Below are 25,045 nucleotides of genomic sequence, written 5' to 3' on the forward strand. Positions count from 1 at the left end.
AAAGGCAGACTCCCTGACTCCATTCATGCCCCCCCGCCCAGCCCCTCCCTTCATTCCCATTCCCCAACCTAAAGCCTGGCCCTGCTCCCAGCTGAATCTGGTCGGAATCCACGGGCTGCAGATTTTCCAAAACAATCGTTGTATCTTTATTGACTTTTTTTTTTTTTTTTGAATGCAATGACTGTTTTTTACTCTTAAGGAAAATAAACATCTTTTAGAAACAGCTCGATACACACAATCTTCAGTGTGAAGCAATATACTAATAAGAACACTAGTCGTCTTAACATTTACAGTCTTCATATATATTATATATATGTATATGTATACATATATATACACTATATAACGAGGCCAGATATAATACACACGTTTACCATTTTACAGTCATATGTACAGGAAGTTGCTAGGGCGGCCCTGGGCTTGGGGCTGCGTCAGGCCTATCGAAGCGTGGACAGAGCTGAGGACACGGACGGACAGGCGGACGGACTGGCAGGGACTGGCCCGGGCCGGTGGTGGCTGCGTGGACAAGGGGCGTCGCGGTAGCCCCTTACCCGGCAAAGGCCCGGTTGGGGCTCTGTTGCGGGCGCACGACGCACGGCGGCGACACACGGGAGAAGCGAGCATGTTCCCAACATATATACATTCTATGTAACATATATATAGAGGGGTACACAGGTTTTGTACACGAATCTAGCGCTGTCCCTGCTCCCGTGCAGAGTAGGCGCGGCGGTCCCTGGTGGTGCACAACGGTCGCGCGTCCGCCGGAGGTGCGTTCTGGCCGCTTCTTGGGTTTTGTGCTCCCAGGCTGGGCTCCGGGGGCGGGGGTGGAGGACTGGAAAGGGGACGAACAGAGGCCAAAGGGTGTCCCAGTCCCGCCCACACTCGGGGAGCCCGCAACCCCTAACTGAGCATAGCCCAGGTCTACCCCGGCTTTGCCCGAACCGCACGAGAGATCTGGCAAAGGCTGGGCGGGAAAGCCCCTGGACGCGTTCCGCACGGTTTGTTCCAAAGGCTCCGGCCTCTCCAGCGCTGGCCTAGCCCGCTCTCAGAAAGGCTTCCTTTCTCCCCCGCCTAGTCCACGGAGCTAGGAGCCGCCCTCCGCCTCTTCCAGGACTGTTTCGACCCCCACCCCCAAGCCCAGGGCTCCCAGCTGCAAGCCACGACCGACTGGGGTGGCGGCAGCACCCACGTGGAATGTGTGCCACGTCGTCTTGAGATGCCAGAGGGGAAAAGTGTCCCCAGGACAAAGCCGTCTCCCACCCTCGCCGGAGGCTGAGCGCCCCGGGGAGTCTGGCCGTTCCGCGAGCTCCCCCTCCGCAAGCCTGGCCCCTGGGGTGGGCAAGAACGCCCTGTGCCGTCCAGTTCCGGGAGCAGGCGGCTCTGGAACGGGTTTTCCTCCCAACCCGGGGCCGCAAGTCTGAGCCCTAGGCGGCCGGATCCACGATCCGGGACCCGGATCAAGGATCGGCTCCGGACCCGCGCTGGGAGCAGCTCAAAGGCCCGGGGGCTGCGCAGGCGGCTCCTCTCCTTCGGCGGCGGGCGGGCAGGCGGGCTCCGGCGGCTCCTCCGGCCGTTGGTGTGGATTACAACGGCAGCCTCTGCAAAAGACGCCCGCGCGCCAGTTACCGACGACCTCGGACCTCACAGTCCATAGGCCCCGCCCCCGGTGTGGGCCCGCCCCCTAAGCCCCAGACCCAGGCGACCCGAGAGCGCGGCTGGGGTCTCCGCCCGAGGCCGTCGGCACCACCCCTTCTGGCCCCACCCCGTCCACCTTCACCTTCACCTCCGTGCCACCGTCCCGCGCCCCCGCCTGCCCCACTCTGTCACCTATCTTGGGGAGCTGCGGGGTGGCCGTCCCAGGGACGCCCTCCAGCCCCTGGCTGCCCATGCCCCGACGCCTGCGGGTTTTCGGCGGCGGCGGTGGCGGCGGCAGCGCGCAAGTGGACAGGGACCTGAGCTGGACGGCGGCGGGGGCTCCTGGGGGTGGGCGGGGAGAGCTCCCTCCCTCTAGGGCTGGGCCCTGCGGGGCTGCGCAGCCAAGGGGGCAGGGGACTGTGAAGGAGGTGCGAGGTGGGGCTCCTCTCCCGCTTGACACCCCTCCCCCTACAAAACACTGTGTCCCCTACCTTATGTTTGGGACATTTCAAAGAAAAGTTCTCTTCGATGAATATGCAACCTGTGACCAAAGAGAAGTTTCGGTGGTTAGGACAGGGTGGGGGCTCACAGCTGTGGGGTTTTGTCTGCAGCCAGGAGGGGAGCCGCACTGCCCGCGAGGCTCTAGACTGCAGGGGCTCTTTTCAAAGAGTTAATCAGATCCTGCACAAAACCCTTCACACTCCACTCCACGGCGCGGGTGCGGCCCCTGGCCTGGCAGTGTGGACTCACCTCACCTCCTCCGCGGAGAGCTTTTCCCCCTGAGTTCCACGCGCCGCCCCTCCTCACTTGAGGCAGTCCCTCAGTCCCTCCCTCCCTCCTGCCCTACTCTGCCAGCCACACTTGTCACTGCCTCCTAAGAGACTGGCCTGTGTGATCTTGTCTTGCTCCTTGTTTCTTTTTCTTTTTGAGATGGAGTTTCACTTTCACCCAGGCTGGAGTGCAGTGGCGCGATCTCGGCTCACTGCAACCTCTGCCTCCCGGGTTCAAGCGATTCTCCTGCCTCAGCCTCCCGAGTAGCTGGGATTACAGGCGTGCGCCACCACACCCGGCTAATTTTTCTATTTTTAGTAGAGACGGGGTTTCACCATGTTGGCCAGGCTGGTCTCAAACTCCTGACCTCAGGTGATCCACCCACCCCGGCCTCCCAAAGTGCTGGGATTACAGGCGTGAGCCACTGCACCCGGCCTTGCTCCTTGTTTCTTCCCCACTGGCAGGCAAGCTCCCAGAGGGCACCAGCTCTGTCTTCTTCCCTAGATGTATGCCCAGCCCCTGGAAGAGCTCACTAACTTCCAGTGAGCATGTCATGAACCCCTGTGGATGGACTGGTAGTGGTGTTACAAGCCTGGATTTGAGCATCTGCTACTTCTCTGAGCCTCAGTCTCCACATCTGTAAAATGGGCATTATGCCACCTACTGTATACCTATCATGGAGATTGAGGATGGGAGTGTATAGAAACCATCTTGGCAGCAGCAGTGGCTCATGTCTGTAATCCCAGCACTTTGGGAGGATGAGGTGAATGAATCGCTTGAGCCCAGGAGTTCAAGACTAGCCTGGGCAACATGGCAAAACCTCATCTCTATCAAAAATACAAAAATTAGCCAGCATGGTGGCGCATGCCTGTAGTCCCAGCTACTCGAGAGGCTGGGGCGGGAGGGTCACTTGAGCCTGGGAGGCGGAGGTTGCAGTGAGCTGTGATTGTACCACTGCACTCCAGCCTGGGCAACACGGCCAGGCCCTGTCTCAAATAAAATAAAATAAAAATAAAATAAAATAAAATTTAAAAATAAACCACCCTGCACATGTGTGGCATGCAGTGGGTACAGGAGGCAGGGGCAGAGAGGACAACTGAGCATGTCCAGTGCTTATGCCCACCTAGGCCTGGGATGTGTTGCTATCTCAGGGAGTCCCCACTCCCCTGCCTGCTGCCACCTAGGGAGAAGCTGGCTTTTCCCCCAGGGACCCCCCAGTCCCTAGTCCCCTTCTGGGCTCCCCTCCCGCAAAGCCTCACCAGCCACTGTTCTGAACAAACCCCAGACCCAAAAGTAGCTGGAGGCTGGTGCTCTCTCCAACACAATCTTCCTGTTCACACTGGAGGTGACTCTGTGCAATGGCATCATGACAGGGTGGTGGCCAGAAGGCAGGGCGGGGACAGCTCCGCAGCCCTGAGGGCAGGGCCGGGCGGTAGCAGGCCTCTCTGAGGCGGTCTCCCCTTGTCTCCAGAAGCTGGAGTGCCACGGACCTGGAAACTGCCATTCAGGGCCAGCAGCTGGAGATGTGCCACGGCTGTTCCCCTTCCCTTGGCTCAGGCAAGCCAGATGCGGTTCTGGGGCTGAACTAGATATTCCAAAGACACTGGGCTAAAACCCCAGGCCTGCCCCCGGCACGCCTGGGTAGCTGCAGGCACTCCCACCAAGGGAAGTTGAGGGTAGGAGGTTGCCACTTCCAAACTGGCTCCCTCAGCACTGCCCCAGCACCACCCCACATGGGGCACGGGGCGGAAGTCACTGGGCAAGGCCAATCCTCAATGATCTGGCTCCTGACCTGGTGCCTGCACCTGAGGAACCTGGGCACTCACTGACAGGTTGGCCCCAGGACCTGAGTGGGGAAAGGTTCAGACAGGACACTGTGGTGTAGTAGCCTCTGCCTGCTCTTCAGTCACTGCTTGTCTCCAAAGTGGTTTCCTTAACAAGGATTGGAAGGGGACAGGATGAGTAGGCCAGGACAGCGCAGTGCAGGGCAGAGGCTGGCAGCCAGTGGGCAGCCCTGGTGCCCTGCAGTCCCAGTGCCTGATGCAGAGGCCTGGGGCTCCTCCCTGGCCAGACATCAGATCAGCCTGACCGGCCCACTCCCTTAGTGCCCTCTCACTCCCACCCCCCCCACCACCTGGCTGGCAGACTCACGCTGGGGGCCCTCCCTGCACCCCAAGCGCCCGTCCTCCCCGCCTTCACTCTCGAGCTCACTTGCTCTCCCTCGCCTTCTCTGGCAGCTGTTCCTCAGTCTCTCAGGGGTCCACCCTCCTCCTCAGCCAGCTGTTCCATGGTGAACACAACCCTGCTATTTTGTCCCTTCCAGGGCTCTGATGAGCCCTCGCCGGCTGATGGCGGGCGAGACTCGATCCTGAGCCCAGCTATCTACACTTTGTATGTCCACAGCTGCCTCTGCTGCCGTGTGGCCAAAGGGAACTGCCGTGTGTGTAGATGGCCTGGCAGAGCAGCCCAGTCCCCTCCCCGCACCCAGGTCCTTTGTGGTGTGGCTCTGCAGCTCACCCCATGGAGAGGCGGCCTGCACTTCTCTGGGCTGGACTTGGGACCTGCTTTGGCTAACAGAACGTGGCGAAGCCCAGGACCTAGGCTGTGAGAGGCCCTGAGACCTCCACTCTCTCAAAAGCCCTGCTGCTGCCATGAGGACGCACCCAGGCCAGCCTGCTGGAGGATGAGAGATCGCATGGAGCAAAGACAAGCTGGCCCAGCTGGGGCCACCCTAGATCATCGTGCTCCCAGCAGAGCCTGCAGCCAACTCACGCCCTTTTGAGAACTAATGAAGGGCTGGCGCTGGAGCCATGGAGCTGGGCCTGGAAGGGCCAGTAGCTCTGCAGCAGCAGCTAATACTCCATTTGCACGTCCACACCCTACTTCTCCCCTTCATGGGGAAGCTGGGCATCAGGCTTGTCACCTCCCTCTCCCTCATCATCAAGTCCCATGGATTCTGTGCCAACTCAGTCTCTGAGGTGTATGTCTCCATTTGCAGCATTCCCAGTCCCTTTCCTGCCTCAATCTTCACAGCGCTACAGGGATCCCTGTTATATGAGGAATCCTTCTAGGATTTTATCTGAAACAAAAGTTCTCTTGCTCAAAGCCTAGTATACAAGTCCCACCACTAAACAGCTGCTACCCAGCTCCCCCGATCTTTTGAGGCCTGGCTTAAATGTCACCTCCTCCTGGAAGTCTTCCTAGATTTCTCCCTTGTTCAGACAGGATGAACCTCTCCCACAGTGCATACTCTCTCCTTCCTGTCTGGTCTCCCTAACTGTGGCCAAGAACCACAGTTTTGCTGTCTGTCCCACTCAAGGGTGAGCCCCTTGGGGGGCTGGGCAGTCCTGGGGTAGGAGAAAGAACATAGGACATGGAGCAAGAAAGCCAAGGCATTAAGTCCTGGGACTGTCCACGCCATGCTGTGTGCTGTGGGTGAGGCAGCCAATCTGTGAAGATGGCTGGAAACAACATGGGCCTGTAGCAGGGCTGGGAGTGGAGCAGGCGCTAAGTTAATCACTGTGGAAGGACGAATGTGACTCAGGGCAGCTATTATGGGGAGTGCGGCCACATGCCTGGGCAAGTGGCAGGGTCCATGTTAAACTCTGGCTCACACTGCTCAGAGTGGGAGGGTGAAGTCAGTGAGAATCCTCCACGTCCCTGCTCCAGCAAGCCCCTTCCCCGCTGGGTCCTGGCAGCTCAGCCCCCGCCAAGCAACTGTCAGCACTCAGAGTCCTCTGTGTCCTCCCTGGGGCAGCTCGGCTGGGCCGACACTGGCTGGGGACCCACCAGGCAGGTGGGGTACAGGCTGTGGTCCCCTCTGTCCAGGCAAAGCCAGCAGGGCATCAGGTGAGGAGGGGAGGCAGTAGCTGGGGCTGCTAGGAGAGCGACGGGAGCCTGGGGGGCCTGGGCTCTGTCCACTGGGAGGTGGGTTATGACTTCACCTCTTTCCAGGCCAGAGTTGGGAGGGATTGAGGCTGAGGGGGAGAGGTCACAAAGGCTGGACCCAAAATAGGACTGAGGCAGCACTGTGTGGGTAGTGTTCATTATTTCACTCTCCTCCCAGCAGCTCTGCAGAGAAGGGGCTATCATCATCTCCGTCATACAGGTGGGGAAACTGTGTGCAGAGATATCAACCAACTTGCTCAAGACCACACATTAAAAACACTACTAGGGACCGGGCGCAGTGGCTCACGCCTGTAATCCCAGCACTTTAGGAGGCTGAGGCGGGCGGATCACAAGGTCAAGAGATCGAGACCATCCTGTCCAACGCGACGAAACCCCATCTCTACTAAAAATACAAAAATTAGCTGAGCGTCGTGGTGCACGCCTGTAGTCCCAGCTACTTGAGAGGCTGAGGCAGGAGAATCGCTTGAACCCGGGAGGCGGAGGTTGCAGTGAGCCAAGATCGCACCACTGCATTCCAGCCTGGTGACAGAGTGAGACTCCGTCTCAAAAATAAGTAAATAAGTACATAAATAAATAAATAAATAAAAATAAAAACACTACTAGGAGCCAGCGTGGCTGCGCACATCTGTGGTCTCAGCTGCTCAGGAGGCTGAGGTGGGAGGATGATTGAGCCCAGGAGGTTAAGGCTGCAGTGAGCCATGACTGCACCCCTGCACTCTAGCTTGGGTGACAGAGCAAGACTCTGTCTCAAACAAGAATGAAAACCACCCCCTCACCACTAGGGTTTGAATCCAGGCCAAAGTTGGCCCCATATCTCCCCAAATATTGTTGTCCCCAATGACTAATATTGTACCATAAGCAACTGCTTTCTCTGGATGAAATAAAGAATGTCTCTGAGCCTCAGTTTCCCCGCCTGGTCGATAAAGGTAAGGGCTCTTGGGTGGCTCCAGCCCATGCAGGGTCATTCTGTGTGCCCAGGGATAGCAGGGGCTCAATAAATGCTTGCGCAACAAATGAATACATGAGTGAGAGGAGGGACCGGGGAGAGGATGTGGGGAGCCTGGGCCTACCTCCATACCCCATTACCCTGCTTCAAAACTTCCACAATTGCTCCATGGGTCTCAGTCTGTTTTGAACCTCATCACCCCCAACTCAGTTGGTTTTTGCTGTTGTAGTAGTGCCTTTCCCCTTGTCTCTGCTGAGTGAACTCCTATTTATCCTTCAAAGGCCCAACCCCCAATACTCCTTTCTCTCTCTGAGGCCTGAGATCCTCCCTGCCCCTTGGCAATGACGGCTCCGCAGACAGCATTCCACATTGTAATTTATGCCTCTATCTTCCCTCACTGCTCTGGGCACTCCTCAAGCAGGTGCCTGGGGAATGACTCATTTCCATGTCCCTGGCATTGCCCAGCAGAGGTCTAGGCAGAGAGAGAGATAAAAGAATTGCTGGGGCAAGAGAGGAGGGAAACTGAAGAGTGAGATGGGGCCTGGGTTTGGGGAGCTGTGCCCAGGGAGGGTCCCCCTGGACTGCTTGGATGGGCTCCAATGCCCTCCTGTTCCTGGGCGGGCTCGTACCTGCATCGCTGGCACACGGGTAGTGGTAGGTGTGGATGCATCCTTTGTGGCAGCACCCAATGGTGGCCCCGGCTTCCTGGCAGCTGGAACACGTCTGATGAAGAGAAAGGAAAGGCAGGTGAGTGTCTCCAGTTGGAGCCCAGCCCTCAAGCTTTACAGGCTGGTAGGCCGGGTGCAGTGGCTCATGCCTGTAATCCCAGCACTCTGGGAGGCCAAGGTGGGAGCACCGTCTGAGTCCAGGAGTTTGATACCAGCCTGGGCATCATGGTGAAACTGTCTCTACAAAAAATAGTGAGGGGTGGTGGTGTGTGCCTGTGGTCCCAGCTACTCAGGAAGGTGAGGTGGGAGGACTGCTGCAGCCTGGGAGGTCGAGGCTGCAGTGAGCCGAGATTATGCCACTGCCTGTACTCCAGCCTGGGCAAGAGTGAGACCGTCTCAAAAAAAAAAAAAAAAAAAAGCCGTACAGACTGGCTGGCCCCCTGTGGTCCCTGCCTCCCTACTCCAAAATGGTGCCTAAAAATCTACCAGAAGGAGGTTCAGCACTGGGGTACACATGCCCACAAGCATGGGTCATTTAGCACTCCCTGGGCTGGTACATTGGGTAGGGAGACCCCTTTGGACCAGTGATGCCAGTTACTACTATGGCTGCGGCTACCAGCCAGCATCTGCTGCATGCTTCCGGTGTGCTGGGCGTGATGTGTGTCCTTGTCCACTGGCTTTTTTTTTTTTGAGACAGAGTTTCACTCTGTCACCCAGGCTGGAGTGCAATGGCGTGATCTCAGCTCATGGCAACCTCTGCCTCCTGTGTTCAAGTGATTCTCCTGCCTTAGCCTCCCGAGTAGCTGGGATTACAGGCATGTGCCGCCATGCCCAGCTAATTTTTGTATTTTTAGTAGAGACGGAGTTTCACCGTGTTGGCCAGGCTGGTCTCGAACTCCCAACCTCAGGTGATCTGCCTGCCTAGGCCTCCCAAAGTGCTGGGATTACAGGCGTGAGCCACTGCACCCGGCCTACTGGCTCTTTTTTCTTTTTCTTTTTTTTTTGAGATGGAGTCTTGCTCTGTCGCCCAGGCTGGAGTGCTGTGGCGTAATCTCGGCTCACTGCAACCTCCGCCTCCTGGGTTCACGCCATTCTCCTGCCTCAGCCTCCCCAGTAGCTGGGACTACAGGTGCCCGCCACCACGCCCGGCTAATTTTTTGTATTTTTAGTAGAGACGGGGTTTCTCCATGTTAGCCAGGATGGTCTCGATCTCCTGACCTCGTGATCCGCCCACCTCAGCCTCCCAAAGTGCTGGGATTACAGGCGTGAGCCACCACGCTTGGCTGCCTACTGGCTCTTTCTAATAGCCCTCTGTGGGTCCCTTTCATTAATCTCACTTTACAGATGGTGAAACTGAGGCTCCCATTCCAGGCAACAGTGAAGGCATTCAGCATGGTTTTCTACCCTTTCTGGCAGCAGGAGCACTTTGAAGCTAGGCTGGGACTGTTCTACCTAGGATGAGACCTGCACCCTCCAGGGGACTGGCTCTCAGACCTGTGAGAGGAGGCGGTGACGTGGTAATCCCTTGAGATGGCTGACTTCATGTAAATCTGATGCCGTCCTCCTCTAAGTCTCAAAACTGTCCTCTGCTGAGCTTGGGGGCTGCCCCACACCTGGACCAGCTGCTTGGAGTGGACGTGGCCAGGACAGGACAGTCACGCCAAGAAGGCCCTTGGAAGAGTGAAGCAAACCTGAGGCTGGGGAGGGAGAAGTCACCAGGCACCAGAGCCACGGTGCCACCGTGCTGGGGGCGGGGGGTGAGGTAGAAAAGGCAGCAGAGAGGGCGGCGGCCTGTGCCCAGGTGCAAAGCCAGTGAAACAAACAACAATAGCTTCCTATGTGCCAGGCATGGCTGGAAGCCTCATGCCCACAGCAACCTTATGATGGGATTACTGTCATTTTACCCGGGTTACCAATGAGAGCTGAGGCTCAGTAAACCTGCCCGAGGGCTCCAGGCTGGTCTCTGACCCCTGCAGCTGCCTCCAGGCTGCAGTAGGAGCCCACAGGACCCCACATGCTCAGGGTGGGTGCTCCATCCCACCCACAGCAGCTGAGAAATGTCAGAACACTCCCCTCCCTGCTGCCCACGCTGGGAGTGGGGCCTGGGGTTTATTCTAGAATTTCAGGTTTTCAGCTCAGGGCTGAGGCCTCCTTCCTGCCTAGTCTGGGATGGCCTCCTGGAGATCTGGGGTCCAGCGTCCCCAGTTCCTGACCCAAAAGGGATGATGAAACACAAGCCGGCCGCTGTCTGTGAGTGGCCCTCGGTGTCTGGATGTTTAAGCATATGGGGGTCCTCTGGCTGAAGGCTTCTCTCCACTTACTGCACGGAGGCCCCAACCACCCTCAGGCAGGCATTTGAATAGCATTTTAGACGTGAAGAAACTGAGATGCAGAGAGAGTGAGGCCTCAGGCCCTTCTGACCCCAGCTACCCAAGAGGAGGGCAGGGGTGGCGGCATGTAAACCCTGCCACAGGCGGGGCCTCTGCAGACACCACCCAGCCCCCTAACAATGCCCAGAGCCCGCTATGGGTCCCTCTCACCCCAAGCATTCCATGGCCAGGCTCCATCTGGATAGGAGGTAGGGGTCTATGATGGCTTTGGGGGAAGGGCAGGCAGGGCTCAGAGACAGCAGGCGGGGGCAGTTCCCAGAAAGGGCCATCGAGGAAAAAGGGTATCCCTGAGAGCTGGCTCAGAGGTTCTGCCCTCCAGAGCGCAAAAGTGAGGTCAAGGTACCGAGGGGTGTGGCAGTGCTGGGGCCAGGGATGCAGCTGCACCCCAAGCCCCTTCCACATGCCAGGCAGGTCCCACATGATCCACAGAACCCCACAATCCTGCTAACGGGGTTTGACATTGTGGAGTTCTCAGAGGATGCGTGACTCGCCTGGAGCTATGGAACCAGCCCTCAGCAGAGCTGGGATTTGAACCAGGGTCTGACTCCAAGGAGCATGGCACCCCCAAGCCACTGAGGCAGGAAGGGGTGGTGAGCCAAAAGTGACCCTGGGAAGCCCCAGACTCTGCCCATTCTCCCAGATGTCCCATCTGTCTGGCAGGGTGTTCCTGGTTCCGACCTTCCCGGGGCAGCCCTAGTTGTGCAGGCTGTCAGGCCATTTCTGGAGCATGGCACAGCAGACAGGCATGGGCTGGGCTGGCGAGTTCCAGCCCCAGTGTGGTGTAGGGAAGCTAGCGCCTCTCCAACACACAGTGTCTCCTCAGTCCAGCAGGACCTTGTGTGTGCATGGGCGGTAAGACACCCATGGGCCGGGGACAGGATGGGGCGGTCGGTGCTCAGGGCTGACCCCTCCTCCCTTCGGCCGGCCAGTGCTGGCTACAGGGGACATGGAGACGACCTGATCTCAGCCTGGTGGGACGTGAGTGTCGGGGAGCTCCTGGTGAGGCTGCAGGACCGAGGATGCTGTGGGGACAAGGCTTTCAGGAATGGGGCTGTGAAGCAGGGGAGGTGGCAGCCAGCTGGGGCTGGTGATCTGAGGGTTATTATTTTTTGATGACGGGAGAGACTTGAACCTGTTTCAAGGCGCTGGGAAGGAGCCAGTAATGAGAGAAAGAGAGAGAGAGAGAAAGCAGGAGAGAGGCAAAAAATCACTGTAACTGGGAAGGGGAGAAGGAAGAGGCCCAAGGCCACCATCTGCTGGGCAAGCAAGACCCGCGGCACCAGGAACCTGCAGGAGTCCTGTCGGGGCCAACCTTCCTCTGAGGTGGAGGGTGGACTGAGGTGGGCAGGGCGTCTGGGCGTGGAGAAGGTCTCCAGCCATCCCCATGGGCAGTGGGAAGCAGGTGCCCAAGACACACACTAGGAGGCGTGGGTGGCAAACACAGTGGGCCCCCACCGGGACCTTGGTTTGGCCAGGCAATGCCACTCCAACTGTCAGGAGCAGGGGCTGCTCACAGGGGCTGCAGGGGTGTACTTCGAGGAGCAGGTGGGCAGCGCAGCAATGGGGGAGGAGGCTGGGCAGGGGGAGGGGTGAAGCCACCCGCTGGGGCCACTGTGCCGGGTCACTGAATCACTCAGATGCAGGCAGTGTTTGTCCAGGGCCTCTGGAGACCCCTGCCAAGCCCCTCTGGCTCCCCTGTGACCTCAGCCGCACATAGTGGGCTGAAGGAAGGAGTGGAGGGGATGGGACTCAGGGCAGGGACCAGAGAAGGCTGCAGGCGTCCCCACTGAGTGCCACCACACAGCGCTGAGAGCCGGGAGCGTCACTCCACGGAAGTCTGGATGAGGCAGTGGAGTCGGGGCTGAATGTGGGGGCAGGAGCATGGCCCCGGAGGACAGGTGGACCCCACCGCCCCCACTGGCCCCTCCCTCAGAAGGGCACAGAGGTACTCTATGGTACTGGGGAAGTGGTGACACCACTAAGAACGTCACCCTGCTGTCACCAGAGCCACCAGGCCCCTCTGCACCATCACAGGGCTGCCGTGCTCGGTGGGCTTGGAGGTGCCCTCCTTTTAACCCTCCCGACCCCTCCTCCATGGGCACCCTCACACCCACGTTAGGGACGAGGGGACGGAGGCACAGAGAGGGCAGGTCACAGCCCCAAAGGTGCATGGCGGCGCAGCCCTAGAGTTCCCTCTCTCGCGTTGGTGCTCAGTGACTATGGCTTCCAAAGCTGGTCTCAGAGCCAATGGTGAGAGGGTCCTGGTCTGCCCCGCCCTACCTGTTGTGACTGTGTGACCCCCATGGACTGTCCTGCAGAGGGAGGAACCCTGTGACTGGGTCCATGCACCAAGCCTGTGTCCCCAGAGAGGGTCTTCCTGAGCCCTTAGCTTCATCCCAGAGGCAACGGAGACATGAACAGAGGGTGGGCAACTTCCTCTTGCACCGCCCGGGGCAGCCCTGATGTTCAATCTTGGGAGTCCTCGTGTTCTCTGGGCCTTGGTGGCTGGGCATACGGGCCCCGGCAGGAAGTCTCCTGGGACAGGGTAGGCGAGTGTGACCTGCCTTAGCCAGACAGGTGCCTCCACTTCCCCCACACACTCCAGAAAGGCTCAGGACTCTGCAGATCGTCCCGAGACTGCAGACACATTTGGCCCACACTGTAGCACTAGAAACAAGGGACTCCCCGACTGCCTGCCTGCCTGTCCTTCGGAACCCCACACTCCCCACCCTGGCTGGGCTGGCCTCTTACCATGTCCACGGCCACCTTCATGGCCTCCTGCAGCCCAAAGAGCTTCCCGGCCACCAGGTAGACGCCGCTGGTCCACACGGCACAGGCCTCGTGCACCCAGTGCTCCTGGGCCTCCCCGCCGGGCTCTGCTGGGGCCTCCTTGCTGCACTCATGTTTGCGACCCTTGTCGGCTGGGGCTGCCTCCTCGCCCCCATCCTCCCGGCCATCACAGCAGTAGCAGCTCTGCAGCCTCCGGGACAGGCCCCGGGCACTGGTGCGCAGTGGGCCCTGCTTGGCCGGGTCAGCTGGGCCGTCAGGCCTGGGGGGCTTCCCGGCAGCGGCGGCAGCTGCACACTCGGGACCTTTGAGTGTTCTCTCAAGCGGCAGCGAGGCCTCCTCACAGGTGCCTTCTGGCCGCACCTTCTCCTTGAGTTTTGGCTTCTTTTTGGGGAGGCAGTGTTCAGGGTAGTAGGGCCCACAGAGGTCCCCAAGGTCCTTGAAGTTGGCCGGGTTTTGGCAGAGGCAGCAAACAAGGCAAGAGGTACTCAGGGCCTTGGAAACCACAGGCCCCAAGTGCATCGTGGAGGAGAGGGGCAAGGAGGGCCGCGGCTGCAGGATGGAGCCTCCAGGGAGTGTGGCCAGGGAGGCCCCGGCTGCATCCAAGGAGAACGAGGATGAGGATGAGGAAGAGGAGGCAGAGGAGGAAGGCTTCCTGTGGGGCTTGGGCGCATCTCCAGGGGAGTTGACAACAGTGCATATGGTGGTGAACGCATCTCGCTTCTCCACCCGCACAAAGGGTGAGAAGGCGGGGGTCCGGCTGTCTGACCTCAGCCGCTTGCAAGAGGAAATGTACTTGAGGCGGATTTCAGGCTCTGCAGGATCCAGGGGCAGCACCTGCTGCTGCCGTCGTCGCTTGGCACGCCCCTTACAGGGTGAAGAGGTGGTGTTCTTGGCCCGGCCCCGAGTGAGGCGCTTCCGCTTGGAATAGCTGCTGTAGTTGGTGTGGCCTGGCTGTTTCTGTGCCCTTGTCTGGGGCTGGCAGGGCCTGCCCTCCGGGGGCTGGGAGGCCAGGCCCAGCTCCTCCATCTTTGGCTTCTTGCCTCCTCCACCAGAGTTGTCCTCGCTGGCCCCTTGTGTGCCACTGGCCCTGTCTCGGGGAGTCAGGAGCAGAGCCGGGCCAAGATAGGGCCGCTTCTCCAGCGGGCCTTTGGAGAGTCCAAGGGCCCCTGCCCGGCCTTTCCGGCTCCTCTTCTTAGGTGCCAGGGCAGTCCCCCCGGGCTGCAGGGCCTCCGGGGATGTGAAGGCCTCGGTTTTGAAACAGTCGGTCGAAGACAGTTTCTTACTGTTCATGAGTTTGCCTTTTAAGGATCTGTTGGTTGGATTTCTGCATAACGGATCAGCCCCAGAAGAAGCTGGGAGCTTCTGCCCGGTGCCCACACTTACCAGGCCTTCTTCCACCCCCACTGGGCTGCTCCCAGCACCCTTGAGCCCACGGTCTTTGTCGGGAAGCGATGGGCTCAGATGATTACCAGGAGAGGCCCCTGGCGCTTTACATGCGAACTTCTTGAGGCTGGGCGAGGTGATCTTCTGCACGATGGCTTCCAGCTTTAGGCCCCGGCCCTTCCGGGGTGGCAGCACCTTGGTCTTCATGGCCCCCTGGAAGGCTGCCCGAGAGGCGAGCTTGAGGCAGGCATCGGGGGTCTCCGGGGGTGGGGGCTTTGTGGCGGGCTCGCCGTTGCCCTTGGTGGGCTTGGCTTTCTTGGGAGAAGACATCCTCTTGAAGAGGGTGGGGGAACCCTCGGGCCTCTCCTCCTTCCCATCTCCCCCATTGCCACTGGCGTTGCTGCTGCTGCTGCTGCGGCTCCGCAGGACCAGGTTCCGCTTCTTGGTGGGGACCGGCGCCATGAAGGCCGACTTCCTTTTGAGTGCGTGGAGGGGCCGGTCAGAGAGCTTGCTGCCTGCACCAGGTTTGGGGACCCTTGCCCGCTGGCTCACCCTGCCCTCCTTCTGGGGGCTGCTGGAGACCTTGAACGTGGCGGGCAAGTGGCTGTTGTCGAGGAGCTTCTTGGTGGCACGGCAGTTGGGGAGCCGGCCCTCAGAGGGCCTCCGCCGCTTGGAGTGGAAGATCTCCTGGGTTTTGGTGCGTGACCGAAGGATCATGGAGCGCTGGTCCTTGCCAGGCGTGCTGGGCGAGTCTGTCTCCTTGGTCTTGGAGCCCATCGGGCTGCTGTCGGAGGCCACAGGCAGGGCGGCCGGGTTGCTGGGGCTGGAGGCAGCCTTGGGTGAGGGCTTCCCCACCCGCTTGCCCGACTTGAAGGCGGCTCGCTGCTTGCCCCCCAGTTTGTCTGGGGGTGCAGGGGTGGTGGTCAGGCCTGGGGGCCCGGGCGTGCGGGGCTCACTCAGGGCCGTGAGAGAACGAGTACACATCCTGGGGAGCCCTTCCGAGGCCCCCCGGCCTGGGGCTCCAGCCCCTTCCATCTGTCCCTGTGGGGGCCCTGTGCAGGATTCAGGGAGCAAGAGGTCTTTGGGCAGCGCTGGTGCCCTGCATGGGGAGTCCTCGGCCTCGGGCAGCCCCCGGTGCACCCGACGGCTCCGTAAGCTTTTGCCCCGTGGCACAGGCTCTTTCTTCGCAATGGGCGCCTCGGGCACAGCAGGCTTGTTGGGCTTCTGGGCCAGAGAGGTGTCCGAGGTGGTGGAATCCCCTGGAGCTCGCTCCCCATCAGGCCCCTCTTCACCTGGCTTCATGTGGGACAGAGAGGACTCAAACCAGCTCTGGACCTTTGACTCGGTGCCCACTGTAGGGCCCAGCAGGATGACGGACTCCCCTGAGAGGTGGCATGGAGAGCCCCAGCCAGCCTTGGAGTCCAGCACCTCCTCCACTTCCTCCTTGGTGCAGATGAGTGGGGCCTTGGGTGACAGTGGGTCCTGCATGCCGGGCCTCTGCTCGGGGCTGCCCAGGAGCTCACATAGGGAGGAGTACTCCTCCTCAGCTTCCAGGTCCTCCTTCCTGCTGGTGGGTGGCAGCAGTGGGAGGTCCCCGAAGTCGGCGGTGGAACAGCAGTGCCGGCTGTCCTCCAGCCACCGGTCAGCTTTGGCCACCTCAGGGCACTGCAGCAGCCCGCCTGCCTCCTCCTTCACCCCACCCACCTCCTCCTGCTTGAAGTCCCCGGGCAACGAGGCCACCTTCTCCCCAGGGGGGTCCTCCTCCTGGAAGCCCAGGCAGGCCGAAGCCTCATGGGTGTCCCCTTTGCTGATGCCATCTGAGGCCTTCCCACCCTGCTCCAGGCCCTTGGTGAGCTCGCCAGGGTGCAATCCCCATCTGGGACAAGCATCCCCCAGGTTTTCCTCTGGCCAGGCAAAGGGGTTGGCACTGTCCGCTGAGCTGGCAGCGGTCGTGTCCGGGAAACAGTCAAAAGCTGCTGTAGTGGGGTCTGGAGCAGGAGCCCCAAGGGTGGGCTTGGTGCCAAAGGAGAGAGGACCAGTTGTCTTTTTGGGGTCAGGGGTAGCGAAAGCCACGGAAGGGTCTTCAAACAGCCCTGGGCTGAAGTCCTTGGCATTGCCGCCCTTGTCCAGCTGCAAGGAGTCGGGCAGGGCCTCTGGCTCCCCAGGCCGGGCCCACGCAGTCTTGGCCACAGAGTCCAGGCAAGCGCTGTGGTTCTCCAGCGAGAAGGGTGGCTTGCTGCTGTCCTTGACCAGGCTGGGTGCTTCGGCCCAAGCTTTGTCGGCCTTCTCACCGATGGCTTCCTGCAGCCCCAGGATCTCAGAGGCCAGGTCCTCCTGTGCCAGGGCACTGAGCAGCAGCCGCGGACAGTCCCGCTCACCCGCCACGAACTTGGAGAAGCTGTCGAGCGGCAGACTGCTGTGCAGGCTCTGGAAGGAGTCGTCAGATTTGGTGGACATGTCGTCAGGAGACGTTACAGAACAGGTGGACACGGACTCGGGCTTGGCCTTCGAGTTGCTGTTGACCCTGGCAGGGCTGCCACGGGCCTGGTTGCAGTAGAGGAAGCTGCGCTCCAGTGGGTCCTCGGAGCCGCTCAGGTAGTCGGCCTCCTGTGGCTCCGCATGCGTGGACTGTGGCGTGCTGCTCAGCGGCTCTGACAGTGGTGTGCCTGCGGGCTCGGCTGAGTAGCCGCTCCCTTCAGGGCTGCAGTGCTGGCTTTTGTGCTGCTCTGGGGTCCTGGACACAAGGTTCTTGACGCCTTTCTTTTGCGGCACAGCAGCCTTGGAGAGCAGCAGCTGCTGGACGGTGTTGGAGATGTTCTCCACCTGTGAGGTCAGCGCCGTGAGGCTCTGCAGGCTGAGATCCGACAGCAGGTTCTCGGGGAGCTTGTCCTTCTGAAGGGGCTTGCAGTTGCCAGCCTGGGTGTCCACAGAGCTAGTGGCATCCGTTGGGGAGGGATTGAGCAGGGGCATGAAGTGGCTGTGGTCAGTGATCCCTGCGGGGAAGGCCCCGGTGCTGAGCGGCTGCTGGCTGTAGGGAAAGTTCTCCAGGTTTGGCATCAGCGGCGACGGTGTGGAGCTGTAGGAAGGCGAGCGGCCCACGGAGCGGGCGGGTGAGTGGCTGGAGCTGGGGCTGAAGGTCTGGTAGTACTGCTCTGGGGTCCGGACGGCTGTGTCTGGCTGGCAGTAGCCCTGGCCTTGCTGCCCGTAGTGCTGATACTTGGCGAGGTTTTGGTAATGGAGGGTTTCCTGGGCATGGTGCCGGCTCTGAAGGGCTTGCTGCTGCTGCGGCTGCGGCTGCTGCTGCTGCTGCTGCTGCTGCTGGTGGTGGTCATAGCTGAGGCGGCCCGACTGATAGGCATGAAGATTCTGGACCCGCTGCCCAGGGGCCAGGCTGGAGCTGGCAGTCAGCGGCCTGTCATGGGGCTGGGCAGTCGGCGCCGTGCAACTCTTATAGGAGTGGGCCCCCTGCCCACCACCTTGGACGGAGGAGGAGTAGGTGGAGGAGGTGGGGAAGGACTGGGAATGCTGAGGAAAGTGGGTACCCTGGGGGAAGGGCAGAGGGGAGGCAATGTCGTTCTGCAGCTTCTGCCTTTGGAGCTTGGGGTATGCCAGGGGCTGCTGGGGCGGCGGTGGCTGCTGGACATGCAGGGAGTGAGTCCGAAAGGGCACCTGGGCGCCCTGCTCTGCATACTGCCTGCTGGGGGGCACTGCTGTCTTTTTCATCAAGTTCTCATCATACTTGGCCACCCCCGCCGGTAGTGGCTGTGGTTGTGGGGGCGGTGGCTGCGGGGCCCCCCAAGCCTGAAGGCTCTCCTCACCAGCATAGCGGCCTGGGTAGGGGCTGCTGTCCTGGACGCCGTAGCCAGGGAAAGCCGGCCTCCCCTGCAGGGCTTGCTGTGTGGGCAGGGCCTTGCTGCCTCGGTGGTACTTGTCGGCGGCCACCGCGGCCGCAGTGCCAGAGGGCGTGCCAGCGCCACCCTCATAGCTTGGGTAAGGCTGCGGGTTATAATAGTCCTTGGCGAGCAGCCGCTGCCGGTCGCAGCTTAGCCCGGCCTGACTCGGCTGCCTGTAATTCTCCAGGCGTGATGTTTCCTGCGAGGTCTGCTGGTAGTTCTGTTGTTTGCCATGGAAACCACACCTTTCTCGAAAAGACTGCATGACTCGGGCTGGTTATCTGTGAAAAGAAAAAGGAAGGGAGGGAGGGAAGGAGGGAGGGGACGATGGGCAGGGAGGGGGCAGAGGATGAGCGATTCAGATGGGCCACTTCCTTTTGCCTCAGAAAGCACCCTCCCACCCACCTCCCCACCCTGCCTGCTCCCCCTCACAGCTCTTAATATTCCCCCCTTCGCCTGAGCCTCCCCACCAGCTGTGCGCATATTGACAACTTCTGTGTCAGGGAGGTGTGCTCTGTAATTCCCGCTCCCACATCGCCTGCAGCTGCGCCTTGCCAAGGACGGCCACCGACGCGGGAGGCAAAACCGGCTGCCCGGCGCCAGGTCACTGGGGAGCTACCCGCCTCCCCCACTGCCAGCTCCTCCCCACTGTCCCCCACCCACCACTCCCAGCCCTTCCTGACAGCCCAAAAGCATTTAGCAGAGCAATTCCCGCTCCCTCGTCCCCTGGGGCCTGCTGGATCCTGTAATCTAGTCCCTTCGTGACCGTGTTCAAGCATGACCCAGCCATGCTGGGGACTGAGGAGGGTCTGCCCCTGTCCCAGGGAGGCCGCTTGAGCACACGCACACGCGTGCACACAAGCATATGTATGCTCACACACACATGCACACGCATGCACACACACACCTCCTCTATCACTGCCACGCCATCTGGAATCTGTCTGTTCCTTCTAGCAGACGTCGATTAGGGGCTGCCAAGCCACTGTAGACATAAAACGTCCCCTCCTCTGACTCCCAGGAACGCAAGACGGCAGCACCTGCCTCCTGTTTTTGATATCATAGGTGCATAAACAGATTACGTGGCCCAGAGTGAGGGAGTGCATACTAATGGGAGTAGAGATGCAGTCCCATGGCCACGGCCACGGAAGGGCACAGCCCAGCCCCACCCGCATGGGGTGACACAGCCCTGTCCCTCCTGGCCAGTTCCTCCCCACCTCTGCAGGTGAGGGCTGGGGCAGGCAACACTCAAGAGCCCATCTGGTTATGATTTTAGGGGCTGGGGCTCAGGCGGGGGTCTAACCTGCCCCTACCTGCAGAGCAGAATCCTGGGTCAGGAAAGGACCCGGGGTGGGTTGGGGGAGCCTCTCAGAGCAGAGTATCTGACGGCCCAGCATTCAGGGTAAAGGTTCCTCCAGCTGACTCACTGGCCTGGCCACCCAGAAGACCCCTCAAAGAGGGATGGAAGAAAGAGGAATGCCCCAGGTTTTGGAGGACGTGCATGGAGGGGCTGGCCATCGGCCGAGTCCCAGAGGGTTTGGGATTTACCCAGAACCATGCTGGCCCGGAGGCAGGAAGAAGGGGGCTCAGCTCGGCCTGCGTGGCCCAGGCCCCCAGGAGGGGATAGGGAACTTTCCAGTGCTGGTTCCCAAATGCTCCAAAAGGAAGGGGTGGCTTGCCTCAGGCTACAAAGATTCCAGGTTGTTCAAGGGGTCAGGAGGGGACAAAGAGAGGGGGAGAGGGGCACAGAGAGGGAGAGGCACAGAGTCGGGGAGGGGGACAGGAAAGAGGCAGAAAGGTGGGGAGTGGGGGAGAGCTGGGGGTGCTGCTCCATTCACCCTTCTTCCTTGGCCTGGACCCCACCACAAGTGCCTTCCTTATTTAGTGTCTGGGGATGGATGCAGGGAAGGGAACAGAGGGCCTCCATCTGCCTGAGAGCAGGGCAAGCCCAGGGCAGCCAGATGGCCCCCAGAAGCCCATCAGCCCAGTCCTGGGACCACCTCTCCTGCTCTCTGGAGTCAGCTTGCCCTGGCCCACCAATGCAGGAGACCCAGCCCAGTGTGGGGGCCGGCCACTTTCCCACGAGGCAAGCCCTTGCCTACCGGCTTATCAAAGCCGCTTTCCCCCTGCTCCAGTTCCTCTCCCTGGATTTGTCACAGGCATCCCTAACAAGCAGCGTGCCCGCCCTTCTGACCCACTTCAATCCTACCCCTGGCGGCTCGGATAAAACATTACAGGAGGTTCCTGCTGCGACGTGCCAACCCAGAGGAGCTGGGGACGGCACTTGGTTCTGGTCTGGCAGCTCCCTGCCAGGTGGGCAGCCTCACGCTCCTGCCCCGGCCAGACTGCCACAGGGCAGCCCAGGCGGGCCTGTGCCCAGGCCGAGGGCACGGCGCCTGCTCCCTGCCCTCCCCTGGCGCATGTTTATGAGCCCAGAATGTGCAAACCCAGGACCACTCTGAAGGCTGCGCCTCGTATATCTGCACAAATTACATTTCAGCTTTTATTAGTCCCAGATCACTCTCATTTCCTGCTGAGTGTCCTGTGGATATCATTAACATTTCTACGGCTTTATTTTTTATTTTTTTTCACATTCTCCAAAATGCATTACCAGAAACATTATTTAAAGAGAGACAGAGTCAGTGAGGGGGTGCTATTACCAGTATCCCCTCCCTGCCTGTCCGTCTGCATTCCTCCCTCCCTGTTTAATCGGTCCAGCTGCCGCATCTTTTAATTTAGTCGAGCTGTATTACAGGCAGGTTTCCCAATACACACGAGCAGCTGGATGCGGTGAAAGCATCTATCGCTAAGAAAAGACAGTTCAATTAAAACACGAGAAGCCCAGTGCTGATGGAGAACACAGGCAAAAATGCTCGCCCCAACACCACCCTGGAACCCAAGGCAAAGGGAGGGATGGGAACAAAGGAACAGGCCGCCTCTCAGTGCCAGCCAGGTCCCACTGCCAGCTCTGCTGGGAGAAAATGGGGCACTGCCTCTTTAAGGGCTGCCTCAGGCCTGCTATGGGCTCTGTTGTTATTAATTATTATGATTATGATTACTTTTCAAGAGCACTAGGACAGGACACAGAAGGCGAGAGGCAGGCAGCAGGGCTGGGCTCGGTTGGGTTGGGCTAGGCAGGCCTCAGGAGAGGAGGGGGCAGAAAGAGTCCCCCCCACCGGCAGAACGATGGTGACCTTTGAACCTGGAGGCAGGGAAGAAGTGGCCTAGCGGGCAGATTGTGGGTTTGGCCTGTGGCTTGGGCTGAAGGGAGAAGGGGTGGTGAGTGGGGATGAGGGAGGGCACCCTCCACCCACTGGGCTCACTCCTCATGGTCCAGCTCAACCACACTGCCCAGATGGTCCCCACTCATTCCCGTCCATCCGTTTCTCCCCAACCTGCCTCTCCTCTCAGACACTTGGTCCAGGCCTTATCTCCAAAGTTCTTGCTGAAACTAGAAGGCAGGAGGGGCGGAGTCTAGTGCATCCTCTAAGCACCAGATACATGAACACTTCACCCTTAGAATCAGATCCTGGAACTTAGTCTTCTCAGCGCTGGACAGAGGAGGCAGGCCAGGCACAGCAGGGAGCATGAGCTGGAGCCACATAGCACCCAGGGCATCAGGATTCCCCTTGACACAGCAATGGGTGTCCTCACTCCAAGCCATGAACATAGTGGGGGCACAACGAAACCCCAGCTACCCTACGGTGCAAGGCCAGCAGCTCTCACAGGCCTTCGGCAGTGTGGCACACCTGGGGCACAGCCCTTCTTTTAGGCAAAGACCTCAGCCCTTTCCCTCCAGAAATCTATAGGACTGCTGGGGCGGGAGCAAGGCAGCTGCAGAACACCTACTCTGTGCGGCTTTCTCAAACAACGGTTTGATTAATCTCTCCTCCCCCTTTACAGAAAAAAGTGAGGTTCAGGACAAGTGCCCTGCTTAGGACCCCAGAGCAGAGCCTACACACAGGGAAGCTCCTATGCAGGACGCCCTCAGCAGCAGCGGCAGTGACTGGACCACGGGTGGACACCCCTGTCCTGAGCCCCCAAGGGGGGCTCCCACTTTGGAGGGACAGTCTCTTGGAGTAGGATGCAAGCCAAAGCTGCTGTGGGGCAAGGGGCTGAGCTGCAGCCTGTGACGGCCTGAGCCCCAGGCCAGGGTCCTCACTTTTATTTTTATTCTGTCCTCATCTTTAAGCAGCCAGACCCACCTCGGGTGGGTCCACTAATGAGCAGTGATGGTCACCAGCCACCCACTGTCACCAAGGCAACTACTGTCCCCTGGGCAGCCTCAGGGAGAGGTCACTAGGCCTAAAGCCTCCTCAGACCCCAGGCTTGAGGCCCCAGTCAGGGAAATGGGCACAGTGTGGGCCAGAGCTGCTGTGGCTCCTGAGGGAGCCCAGCTGGGAGGTAGTGGCTGGAATTTTTTCCTAAGAGAAAGGGAGAGAGGGAGGCTGAGGGGAGACAGGGAGAGAGGGAGAAAGAAACGGATTGGGGGCTTACTGATCCCCAGCAGCAGCTCCGAGGCCACTGGTTCCATCCCACCTACTTACCCAAAGTGGTTTTATGACCTGTTTTCATGATTTGTAGCTGCAAGAAAAAAATTTAAAAACCCAACCCACTCAAGGCCTGGGAACCTGAGAATGAAGGAGCAGTGTACCAGGGCTCCAGAAGCTGAGGACAGGGCAGACTGGGAACCTGAGGACGAAGGCGGAGTATACCAGGACTCTGGAAGCTGAGGACAGGGCAGAGGAGGAGTCCAGGCAGGGGTGGAGAAGGTGGAACCCCTCGGGCCTCCCCATCTGTTGTGGGTGATGAATAATCAATACAGGAGACTTGGTGAAAATGAGAAATCGTTAGCCAGATTCACTGCTGTCGTATGGGCTCAATTCCATATCCTAGGGGCCTGGCTTGAATGGGAGGAAGGGGGCAAGTTTCCAAGGAGCCCACAAGACAAGAGAGTTGGGTGCCCATAGGCCTCTGGAACAGGTTAGGGTCCACAGGCTGAGAGGCCTGCTTGGGGCAGATGGAGGACCCTCCTAGGACATCAGGAACCCCAGAGGACCAGGCAGCCCCTCCAGACCACTCCCTGTGGGCAACGCTTGGATATGCATCCCTCCTCATTCATGGTCCCCCGCCATGCTCAAGGAAGAATCCCACGGGGTGACCAACATGCCCTCTCTATAGGGTCCGGGGGTCCCAAATATCAGGATGCCAGTGATGGGGTGAGAAGCGGAAGGGCAGCCCTAGCCAGGCTCAGTTGAGGTTGGGGAAGCCCTGGTGTGGCTGGGAGCTCTGGGCCCTTCAGAGTACACCAGAACAGGGAGCAGAGGTATCTGGACTCTCCAGATGTTTGAGGAGCCTCCCCTCACAGCCCCCAACACCATCTCCTCCAGGGACCCAGCTGTGGGGACAGCTGAGACCTGCTAAGCCAGCTGAATGGGATCCCTGCAGGGCCTAACCACACCCACCCGCTGGCCTGACCCCACCTGCTGTTCATGGGCACAGCCAGGCCCCCTGCCTAGGTGCCCAGGTCCCCTAACTCTAAAGCTGTGCCCTGCTCTCCACTCCCACCCCACCGACCCTTGGTGCCAATTCCTGGGATACAGATATCAAGAGGCTGGGAGACCTGGGCCGCAGGGCCCACAGTCCAGGGACGAGGGGCAGATGGCCAGCCGTCCCACCTCCACTGTGAGGTGTGGGGGAGCAACAGGGGATGCCACAGCAGCTGCAGGCATTCCTAGGCCCCCCAGGGGAGGCTGCCGGGAGGAGGTCACCTATTATCCGTTCTGTACTGATCAGTCTCTTGCGGACAATATTTTTTTTTTAGATCACTTTATTCACCACTGAACAAAAAGCATCACCACCTCTCCGTGTCTCTGTCAAAATGAAGAAAAGGGAAAAAGGGTGGGGGGTGCTGATTGCTGGGTCGCAGACAGTTAACAGGGCCAGGGTCTGGTGGCCCAGGCAGTTGTCTGGGTCCTGCTGGGGGACACAGCCCCTGTCCTTCCCCCAAGAGGCCAGGCTGATGCCATCAGACACAATCAGTCCCGGGCCTAGGAAGACCAAGGGGCTGGACCAGACGCTGGCACAAGGGTCAGATGGGACCCACAGAGGTGCTCCCAGCCAGCTTTGTTCTCCCCACCCTAAGCCCCAGGAGTGCCTGCCCTTGTAGGAGGCTGCATGATAAGGATAAGATATAGCTTTTTTTTTTTTTTTTGAGACAGAGTTTCCCTCCTGTTGCCCAGGCTAGAGTGTAATGGTGTGATCTCAGCTCACCACAACCTCCGCCTCCTGGGTTCAAGCGATTCTCCTGCCTCAGCCTCCTGAGTAGCTGGGATTACGGGCATGTGCCACCACGCCTGGCTAATTTTGTATTTTTAGTAGAGACGGGGTTTCTCCATGTTGGCCAGGCTGATCTTGAGCTCCCGACCTCAGGTGATCCACCCGCCCCAGCCTCCCAAAGTGCTGGGATTACACGCGTGAGCCACCGCGCCTGGCCTGGCTGCTAAGGGAAGGCACAGGACTGTCTGGCCCCAGCCTTGTCCTCCCTACCCCACATGCCCAGAGGGTCCATGACTTACTTCCCTGGGGAAGTGGAAACACAGAGGTGTCAAGTGTCTGCAGGTTTGTCTGACTGCTGGCTGACTGTGTGACCTTGGGCAAGCC

At 59.8% G+C, this 25,045-nt stretch overlaps 1 protein-coding gene across 6 annotated transcripts in view; it reads right to left on the minus strand.

Moving 5' to 3' along the window:
* Window positions 1-118: 118 nt before the first annotated feature.
* The window catches only part of RAI1 (retinoic acid induced 1), a 130,652-nt gene continuing 105,725 nt past the window's right edge, over window positions 119-25,045 (minus strand). For 5 of the 6 annotated variants that reach the window (XM_024234355.3, XM_054535486.2, XM_063718048.1 and 2 more), the window contains 4 exons: window positions 13,071-18,666; window positions 7,891-7,984; window positions 2,127-2,176; window positions 119-1,598 (listed from right to left, as the gene is read on the minus strand). In XM_024234355.3, coding sequence (XP_024090123.3) covers window positions 1,584-1,598; window positions 2,127-2,176; window positions 7,891-7,984; window positions 13,071-18,650 — 5,739 coding nt within the window. In that variant the 5' untranslated portion in view covers window positions 18,651-18,666 and the 3' untranslated portion in view covers window positions 119-1,583. Of the gene's footprint in view, window positions 1,599-2,126; window positions 2,177-7,890; window positions 7,985-13,070; window positions 18,667-19,292; window positions 19,430-25,045 lie in introns of all 6 variants that reach the window. The other variant, XM_024234357.3, reaches the window with a different exon arrangement.

This window comes from Pongo abelii, chromosome 19 (assembly GCF_028885655.2).
Source record: "Pongo abelii isolate AG06213 chromosome 19, NHGRI_mPonAbe1-v2.0_pri, whole genome shotgun sequence".
NCBI classification, from domain to species: domain Eukaryota; kingdom Metazoa; phylum Chordata; class Mammalia; order Primates; family Hominidae; genus Pongo; species Pongo abelii.